Here is a 10996-nt window from a genome sequence, read left to right on the forward strand (position 1 = left end):
CACGTTAATTGTGCTTTCACCTATATTCATGTATTTGCTAAAGCAGAATCGTCTTCGGAGGTATAATTAGTTCAATATTTACTTGTATTGATCCCAGTCTCTGCAATAATGTCCAAAGACAAATCTTTACCCATGCTTACAAATATTTTGTCATAATCTATATTTTCGTTTTTGCCTTTGATAAGCTGTTTACACATTTCACCCAATAGAAAACTGTAAAACTTGTTATGCTGGTACATGGCACATTGTTCTAAGTATTTTACATCATAAAGATCTTTTAAAGATATTGAACGTTTTCGAAACCTTTTCTGTTTATGGTAGCATAAAAAACGCAAAAAATGACAATAGGTTTCGGCATGAATAATCAATCCAAAGTCATCCAATACAGTGGCTTTTAACTTGGATTTGCAATATTTCATACATTCTTTCATTTCATCAATAGCACAGTTTGAATTTGGGAACATTTTATATGGTTCCAAATGAAATTTCAAGGCCATTTCTCTGAAATGATATGATTGTAAAACAACTTGGATGTCGACTGTTTGATTTTGAAACACTCCGGAAATATCGAAAATGTAAACGGCATTACCGATCCATTCCAGAGCGACATCAATCACTTGAAGACAATCCTCATATCTCTCAAAGTTATAAAACCACGACGCTAAATTCAATTCTGCCGTGACTTTGTTAACTTTATTCCCGCGCAATATAAACTGCAAAATTAACTTATTCAGAACGTAGTCATGTTTATTCGTCGGAGTACTTGGACATTTAATGAACTGATAACACGGATAGAGAATAAGTTTCTTGAGAAATTTGTGTACTGGCTTGTCACCTACGCCTGAAGAAGGACACTCATTATTTGTTTTGCATCTGTGATATTTCCACTGGTGGAAGATAAGAATTTTATGATAAGATAAAAATGCTAGACGATTGGTGTTTACGTTATTTGCAATTTCCCAATTTTTGCCACTAATGACCTGGTGGTCTTTCTTAGAAATTGAAAAGGGCGTAGCCTGCCAGACCAATCGCAATATGTTAGAACTGACAACATCTAAAATTTCTAAAAGCCCCGGAATCGCTTCTTCTGGATATTTGTCAAGATACATATTGTTTGTTTCAACGAAAAAATTAGGACAGTTCATATTTTTAACACATTTCCTTAGATAGATTATACATAATGTAATACATAGTATTATATTTGATGGCTGCCAAATGATTTGTTCATGGTCTTCAGAAACCCAAAATAATGCTGTTTTCAATATATATGAAGCAAAAACACATTCATAATTGGTTCCTTTTTCATTGAAAATCTCTTCAAATACTATTTTCAATGCGCCATAAGTCATTAACTGGGTGTGGTTAAATGATCTTACTAAAGCATTTTCAGCTTGAGAAAAGGATAATCTCCATTCATCGCCATGTTGATTTTCTACTGATGACTTTGGTACAACATGACACCCAGACTCAGTTATGTGAAAATCAAGCTCTTTAGAAGGCCATTCAAAGCACCTGTGTCTGTTTGCAAATTCCGTGGCAATACGTGGCCATATTTCCGATTTAAAGCAATAAACCCAGTCGATTTCCATTCCCGAATTCGATGTAGATATTGATGGTCCATGTTTGTAAGTAATAATTAAACTTTGAAATCTAAATTCAAACTCTTCCTTTCTTATTAATTTAAACTTGCTACTACTGTAGTCTATGTTTGAAATTATTCCATTGCGAACCTGTCTTATCGAGATATATCCAGGTGAGGTAGTGTCAGAAGTTGAATCGAAGATGAATCCATCTTGAACGCGGAAATTTCCATCTATTTCATCTGCATCATCAATAACACACATATGATCAGTATCACTGCCTATGATGTCAAGACCTTCAGCTTTACTTCCGCTAACAAAACAAGTTTCGAAAGCCCCACATAACCATTTGAATTTATTATCCATTAAAGTTCTCCTTGTTTCAACCAATTCCTCATTACCAATGTTATCTTTAAGAAATGAGTACAACCTTTTTGACCTTTGATGATACTCTTTTCTGTCCATGTCTGCAAAAAACATTAACAAATCAATATGAATAATACAAAATTAAATATCAATTATCCTAATTTTTCAATAACAGTAAAATGTTTTAACTTACAGAATCACAACAGAAAAGGACAACTAAACAATTACAAAAAAATGAAAGATATAGTCGAGCAATGTTTAGACCAGGAAAAAGTACAAACACAGCATTAAAAAATAATCAGTGTTTAAATAAGGCAACAGTAGTAGACCTCTGTTCCAAATTCATAAATCGAGAGAGAAAAAAAATAAATCCGGGCTACAAACTAAAACCGATGGAAACGTATCAAATATACGAGGACTACGACACAACAGAAACACAACATCGAAACGTAACACACAGAGAAACCAACTATTATGTTACAATGGCCATTTTCCTGACTTGGTACAGGACATTTTATGAAAAATGGAGGGTTGAACCTGTTTTTGTGGCATGCCAAACCCCCCGCTTGAATGGCAGTGTTAATTGAAACATTAAAACTAACACATTACACAACAGGGTTACAATAAATAAACAGATAAATTGGAGAAAATACAGAGAAACAAACGAATAATAGCCATCCAAAGATTTCAGGTTAAAAATATTTTTATACACCAGATGTAAAAAGTTTGAAAGCCATAACAACTACCAAGTTGAAGATCGCCGAGGACCAAAAGTTCCAAAAAGTTGTGAGGCCAGGGTTATACGCCTGGGACAAAACATCATTATTATTAAGAATAATAAAATTGAGAATGGAAATGGGGAATGTGTCAAAGAGACAACAACCCGACCAAATAAAAAAAAACACAACAGCAGAAGGTCACCAACAGGTCTTCAATGTAGCGAGAAATTGAAATTGTGATAAATATATTTTATTATGCTACGAAAACTATGTTGCGACATTATCATTAAAAAGTCTCTATCAAAATATATAGTATCTGTACTATGTACCTGTAATTATGGATCTTATAACCTAATCATGAATACTAACTATCCAAAAATAAACACATTCACATGTATTTGAAAGAAAAGTCACAACAACTGATTAATGTTAACACGAAAAGCAAATCATGGGAATACCCAGATGAAATTCCACGGAGGGCACGAAACTCTTTGTCGGAGAAGATAAAAAGCCAAACTGGCATATTTGAATTGTTACATTTGTTTCTATAGGCTTTAAATGTTTGAAAGATTTGTAATGGAGGATTCTATGCGTCTTACATTCGTGCTTTTATTAAAATTGTAGTATGGAGTTTCGAAATATTTGAAAACTTTTTTTTTATTACAGCCTTTTATTTCTTAAGACAGTTGATTTGAATTGGTGCAAATGCACGTTGATATTTTTTTCCGGAGCATAAACTCCGCTAAAAATTCCACAGAAAAATTATAGATTAATCCATTTAGCATTAGTTTGCATCTCTATTCATCGGTAACATCTTCTTTTGGAAAATAAGTACCTCAAATTGGCAATAATTTCATCGAAAAAAAAGCCGAGTTCACAGTCAGGCGCGTTTTACATATTGGAGTTGGCATTTTGTTATGAAAACGTATTAAGTAAATATATTTGTTTCATCATCTTACCTTAGATTCGGTTATCTTTATGTATTTATACAGTAGGTAACGTGTCCGGCTAGGATCATGGTTTTTCGAGTGATTTGATCGGTCTTTTTGGCCAATTTTACGAGGGAATATGATCAAAAAAGTAAAAAAACAGACTTTCTTTCTAACAAGACGTGATATAGACGCTTTAGTTTGATTTGCAAAGTTATATTATGTATTTTAGTGTTCGATATAGAAAGATATTACTAACCCGATATTATTTTTCGTAAAATTATCCTTAAAATGCTTTAATTCCAAAATTCATAAGATAGCCATTTTTTTAACACATAACACTGATAATGCTTAAAGAAATGCATACAGGGAATCCATATATCCTTTGAAATACAGACACTTTACAACAATCATGTTTTTGCGTTTTTAGACACGACATTTTGAGACTATATTTATTTGTTTATGTTTGTTTTTTTTAGAGAGCAGTTCGGGCGTTTGAAAGTGTGTCCGATTTTTTTCGAGTGATAATACAAATTTATTAGATGACCTTAGCTGTATTTGGTAAAACTTTTAGGAATTTTGGTCCTCAATGCTCTTCAAATTCGTACTTTATTTTGCCTTTTAACTGTTTTGGATTCGAGCGTCACTGATGAGTCTTTTGTAGGCAAAACGCGCGTCTGGCGTATATGCTAAATTTGGTCCTGGGATCTGTGATGAGTTTATTTCCTATAGTTTAAAATGATATTTGTCAGTGTATTTATCAAATTCTTATCATTGAGAAGCTTAATATTCCCTTTACAACACAACGTATTTAAAACGTTTAGCTGACTTTAGACAGTAATCTCCCTGTAGTGTTAGGTACCACCTTAATTTCATGTTTGAACAAAAAAAGAGAATCTTATTTTTTGACATCTGAACTAAGGATTTCGGATTTCGATTTTCTGCACTGTAGAATTAAATGGGACATTAAAAAGCGGTAAAAAAAGCATATCCTTTAATCTTCGTAAATTTTTTACATCGTTATCTCGCTAGTTTTTCACATCGAAATTCGTAAAGAAAGAGGGTGTAAAAAGTATGGCAAAAATTTGTACCCATTTTAAAGTAGGGGTCTCAATTCATTATAGTTTTTTTCCTTGCAAGGCCTGTAGAATTAGAAATTAGAAAAGCTTTTGTTTTCATTCATTCGACTATCAAAAATAGCTGAATCCTTATATATGTAACCCCCTGTAAAATATCAATATGTGTCAATAAATTGTAAAATTATAGATTTTCTTTTCGAAATTGAAGAAGGCGCCATTGTCGCCTATTTCTCTATTACGTCTATTGGTCTGCTATTATTATTAGATGATTCTAAAAAATCTCCGCCTCGATTTTTTTATACTATGATACTCTTCCTTTAAACTGGTTTCTGAAGTACACGAAAGCTATTCATCTCTCAAAATTAATTACCAACTAAACATCATGGAACATAATGAATATGTTTTAAGGTATCAATGTATTTTAAGTGCTAATGATTTTTTTAACAGATATGCCGGAATCGACCTCATCCGAAGTTGTGTCAAAACATAGATCAACGTTGTCAATTTCCGACACCGAAAATGTCAACATAAATGTCATTAAAAGTTGGGATCTTTTCTTTTGTGTACCAATTTACCTGATATAATTTCTTTATTAATATTACATATATATAGTAATATATCTATGCATAGGGCTATGGGGGGACGACCATTTGCTATTCTAGGTAAGTCTAGTTGGTGGGATTTCCAAGAGCATGCTGGTGTGTTCGTACTAGTACTAATCCGTCCTGGGTGCTTTACCTTTATATCCATTCAACGGTTACTATTCTTTTTTCTTTTTCCTTTTTTTATGTAAATTATTTGAATGAAGTATGTAAAGTTTGTTGCCAATTTATTTAATAAACTGCATAAACCATAACATCGGAGATCTAAAGTAGGATATTTTTCTGGATTGTCTATTTATTAATTTGCATCCATTGAATTGCTTTATATGCCTTATTCCTAAGTATATTTCACTTTTGCATACAGATGCAGAATATTCCTTTGCAGCCTATATTGTGTCATTTTATTTGAACATTTAGCTTACTATACGTTATGGTTCTGATGAATGTTGAAGGCTGTCAGAGATCTATATTTATTGACCTTTAAGTCATTTGGTATGTGGTGGAGAGTTATCACATTGGTCATATCATAAAACTTACATTTACAGTTTTCATTTGTGACATCAACAATATAATGTTAGCATAGATAATTTGAATTGAGAAGTACATGCAGACAGTTGGTATTTTTTATGAGCTTTTCACTTTATTGTTTATTATGTATTAATTCTAATTCAAATACTTTAGTCAATTGGAAGAGAAATGGGGCGGATCAAGTGTATCAGTATTTTTTTTTTATTTTTTATTCATGGATTTTTTGTGTCGGGCCGCGGGGAAGGCCTCGTTTATAATTATAAAGAAATAAAATAACCCGAGTAGATATCAGGCGACATCCATTTTCATTCGTTATGAAACCTCAGTAAAAATAATTTCTCAATGTCAAAATTTTTCAAAACTAATGGGATGTTACCTTTATCGATATAGATCATTCACCAAAGTTTGAAAACAGTGTAAAAATCTGTATAGTTATCCCTTTTTAACTCAACTGGCCCAAAGGAGCCAAGAGATATTTTTTCATCACTTTGTGTTTGTCGTTATTTGTTGTCGTCGTCCGTTAACTTAACAACCATTTTCTCATCCCAGGCATAGATTACCAGATACGAGGGTATCACCAGCTCAGTAGTCAACACATCGATGTTGACATGAATATTAATGAAGTGGTCATTTATACAAATTTCCTGTTATCAAACTTTGAATTTTTCGACAAGCTAAGGTTTCTCTTTTTCCAGGCATAGATAACTTTAGCCGTATTTGGCACAACTTTTTGGAATTTCGGATCCTCAATGCTCTTCACCTTTTTACTTGTTTGGCTTAATGAACATTTTGATATGAACGTCACTAATGAGTCTGGTGTAGACGAAACGCGCGCCTGGCGTACTAAATTATAATCCTGATACCTTTGTTAACCATTAACACCACTGGGTCGATGCCACTGCTGGTGGACGTTTCGTCCCCGAGGGTATCACCAGCCCAGTATTCAACACTTAGATGTTGACATGAATATTACTGAAGTGGTCATTTTTACAAATTTCCTGTTAACAAACTTTGAAATATTCAAGAAACTAAGGATTTTCTTTTTCCAGGCATAGATTACTTTAGCCGTATTTGGCACAACATTTCGGAATTTTGGATCCTCAATGCTCTTTAACTTTTTACTTGTTTGGCTTAATGAATATTTTGATATTAGCGTTATTGACGAATCTTATGTAGACGAAACGCGCGTCTTGCGTACAAAATTATAATCCTTGTACCTTTGGTAACTATTTACACCACTAGGTCGATGTCACTGCCTTTGGACGTTTCGTCTCCGAGGGTATCACCAGCTCAGTAGTCAACACATCGATGTTGACATGAATATTAATGAAGTGGTCATTTTTTACAAATTTGCTGTTATCAAACTTTGAATTTTTCGACAAGCTAAGGTTTCTTTTTTTCCAGGCATAGATAACTTTAGCCGTATTTGGCACAACTTTAAGGAATTTTGGATCCCCAATGCCCTTCAACGTTTTACTAGTTTAGCTTAATGAATATTTTGATATGAGCGTTACTGATGAGTCTTATGTAGACGAAACGCGCGTCTGGCGTACTTAATTATAATCCTGATACCTTTGTTAACTATTTACACCACTGGGTCGATGACACTGCTGATGGACGTTCGTCCCCATGGGTATCACCAGCCCAGTAGTCACGACTTCAGTGTTGACATGAATATCAATAATGTGGTCATTTTTACAACTTTCCTGTTAGCAAAACGTTAAATTTTTCGAAAAACTAAGGATTTTCTTATTCCAAGCATAGATTACCTTAGCCGTATTTTGCAGAAATTTTTGGAATTTTGGATACTCAATGCTCTTCAACATTTTACTTGTTTGGCTTAATAAAATTTTTGATATGAGCGTCACTGATGAGTCTTATGAAGACGAAACGCCCGTCTGGCGTACGAAATTATAATCCTGGTACCTTTGTTAACTTTTTACTTCTCTGAAACTACTTGACCAAATAGATTTACTGTAAGACAGCAAGAATGTTGAATAAAGTAAGATCTAGAAACAAGTCACCATCACCAAAATAGAGAATTTTGCAATGAATTCTAGTTTTGTCTAAATTATTGAAGAGTGTCCTTTGTTTAACAACCACTACAGCAAATAGACCAAGGCGAGTTACACAAGCTCTTTATACACTCTAGATTGTTTAATGAAATCCCATACTTGAAAACGTAAAATCTTTTTGTACAATTTACTATTTACTTTGACAACAAAAATACCTTGAAATGAAGTAGTAAAAAGATTATGATTCCCCTGCACTATGCTTTTTTTTTTTTATAACTGATTCAACAATTTCTTATTAAGTACTGGAATGTTGTAAATGTGGTAGAACGTTCAAATCTGCATCAAATTCAAAAAGGTAATCGTTGATCAATGTAGTAATATGTTTTTGTGATTTATTGAGAATATAGAATATTTAGATTCATTTAATTAAAGATATAAACTAGAAACTTTTTTTTAAAGTCTAAAGTACCTTTTTACTTATTCATTTTTTGGGTAAAATAACCCGGACCATTTGTCTAAAAACCCGGACAATTTCACAATTGCTCTCGAAAAAAACGGACTTCTTTGTTAATCAAAACATGTATAGTATTCAATATAAGATGGGTAGTAATGTAAAAAAAACAAACTATTATAATTACGAAATAGCAGTTAATTGAACTTATCGCATGTTTCAATTACTAAAATAAATAGACCGAATTATTCGAAAAACCACGATCCTAGCCGGACCCTATACCTATCGTGATTTAGACTTCATCATGATTGAATATCATTAAAATTCACAGTACTAAAACATTAAATATATTGTCAAGTGAAAAAGATCATAACCAATATGAACAGACAAGGTGTCTTCGAAAAACGTTTTTTAAGAATAAGCGCCTCAAGAGTTTTTGGTGTTTTATCTAGGATTCTTTGTCTCTAACTTCTAAAACGTTTTTGTCTGACTTCCATGAAATATTCAGTTATAATTTTGTTTTTAGAATAAAGGCAACAGTAGTTTACTTCGGTTTGGAATCATACTTCGATTGAAAAATCCGGGTTACAAACTAAAACTGAGTGAAACACATAAAGCATAAGAGTAGAACTACGATACAACAGAAACACAACATTAACATGTAACACACACAGAAACGAACTATGCATTTTTTTATTCGTTTTCGAGAACTGAATTTAAAGCCCGTCATCCCTACACTGGCTTTAATTTTTTTGATGGTAAGAAGTAGCTGGCGTTATTGGGAGCTTATTTTGAAGAGGAAGTATTCTGACTGAAATGTCATAAAAAACTTAGAGGATCGGCCCCCAATTAATCTACTGTATTATTAACACACGAGTGTCGATACTGCATATTATTAATGAAAGCACAAAAAGAATCGATCTTCGGTCATCCGCATCATCAGAACATTATTATTGAAAAAAGGTTTATACTATTGAGATAAATTTCTATTTTCGTTTTATACGTCAAGATATTTGAAAGATCATTCACCCATAAGATACCACGATGTTTCATGAAATTATGTTTTATGAACTCCTTCCAAACATTTTAGAAAACCTACCTCTAGAAATTCCTATAATGTCTAAAAATTCATCTGTATAGAAGAATTCTTTATTTGTATAGTAACACATAGCAGGTAAAGAGCTGATATTATCTGTGTTAACGCATTCTGCCTTGATACCTCTAACATTGTTTTTCACATTGATTGTAGAATGCTTATTCCAACTTAAGATTTTAAAGTTTGATACAGGACTGTAGTCCTCATTTACAATCCATGAAATCTCCTTTCTTGTAGAATAATTTGAATAAAACTTAAAAGCCTCATTTACCAGTTTCATGGAGTATCCGGACTGTTTTCGGTTTCTTCCATGAACAGTTTGTACAGATTCGAATGATATGTTATGCAATTTGAAAGTAAATCCATTTGTGAAATCGTTAATGTAAATTTTGTCATCACTGTCTCCAGCATAGAAGTTGGCACCTGATTCACAACCAACAGACTTCCAAATATCACTATAGAACGATGGGTAATCCGGATCTATGTACTTTTTGATATATTCCATACTTGTTATATTCGTTCCGGGTTTATAAAAATCAAAGGATGTGTGTATCGCCATTGTTCAATATCGATTCGCTCACGTATCATAAAATGTTATCTGATCAACATATCATTAAAACCTTAGTATATTTAAAAGATAATATACATATTTGTTAAAGGTAAAATATCAATCGTTGTAAATTTCGGTCAAGACATTTAAAAAATAATTCAGCATAGTCACCAAGTGGGTCTAATATTTTTATTTGAAGGACACCTAGTTTTGTGAAGATTAATAAATCATCAATAAAAGTACCAGCTTGATTATAACCTTGATAAGTTAGTAGCGCATTTCGTATACACAAGATTCATCAGTGGCGCTGAGATCAAAATATCTTAAAGCCAGACAAGTAAAAAAATTGAAAAGCACACAATGTGCCAATACGGTACCGATTAGTTAAAAAGTGTCATCTAGTGTCAAAACGAATAAATTGTTGTACCATAAGATAAAGTAACAACTTTTCCCTGAAACTTTTATACCATCAATCCTCCTTTAACCGAGCACAACACACTTGTGCCATTCTATTATTTCAAAAGGATGTATATCTATTTTGAACAGAGACTGTATAGATAAGCTTCAAATAAAAACAGTAATATGCCATTTGAACGGGTCAAATTCAAAATATTCAAAGGATACGACAGCTAAGATGTTACAATAGTTATCAAAGGTATCAGGGGTACGCCAGACACAACAGATGCGAAATACATTACCAAAGATTCAGCACAGACCGATCTAAACAGTTATATTGAAGACCTGTTGGTGACCTTCTGCTGTTAATTTTTTTTTTTTTTTGGTCGGGTTGTTGTCTCTTTTCCATTTTCAATTTTAAAATATTAAAATTGACAAAAATGAAAAAGCACCGCACGAATCATAACTACGTCTTTTGATTTTTCCCATTTGTCGCCAAAGTATTGACTTTTCCTATCCAAGATTTAAATATTTAACAAACTTTTCTAAAATTGTCCATTTATGACAACTCCATCAGGCAAAGTTGACGTTAGAAGAATTTTGCAATTTAATTTAGTTTTATTTTAGTCGTATAGCTCTTTAACGGTTTCGGTTTTATACATCCTCGGATTTCAAATGTTTGGCT

General features: G+C 32.6%; 1 protein-coding gene across 1 annotated transcript; it reads right to left on the reverse strand.

Annotated features, from left to right (window-relative positions):
* Positions 1 to 9924, reverse strand: LOC134722307 (uncharacterized). The gene is made up of 2 exons (XM_063585915.1): positions 9369 to 9924; positions 1 to 2047 (listed from the first exon to the last, which is right to left on the reverse strand). The coding sequence occupies exons 1-2, from the start codon at positions 9922 to 9924 to the stop codon at positions 72 to 74; spliced, it is 2532 nt and encodes an 843-aa protein (XP_063441985.1). The 3' UTR covers positions 1 to 71.
* Positions 9925 to 10996: the final 1072 nt, after the last annotated feature.

The sequence above is a fragment of the Mytilus trossulus genome, chromosome 6 (genome assembly GCF_036588685.1).
Source record: "Mytilus trossulus isolate FHL-02 chromosome 6, PNRI_Mtr1.1.1.hap1, whole genome shotgun sequence".
Lineage (NCBI taxonomy): Eukaryota > Metazoa > Mollusca > Bivalvia > Mytilida > Mytilidae > Mytilus > Mytilus trossulus.

Excerpts from the sequence above, each read along its gene's own strand:
- LOC134722307 (XM_063585915.1), bottom strand. The coding sequence starts at position 9,924 with ATGGCGATACACACATCCTTTGATTTTTATAAACCCGGAACGAATATA. Across the intron at positions 2,048-9,368 it reads CATTATAGGAATTTCTAGAG|ACATGGACAGAAAAGAGTAT; the intron begins GTAGGTTTTCTA and ends TGTTTTTTGCAG.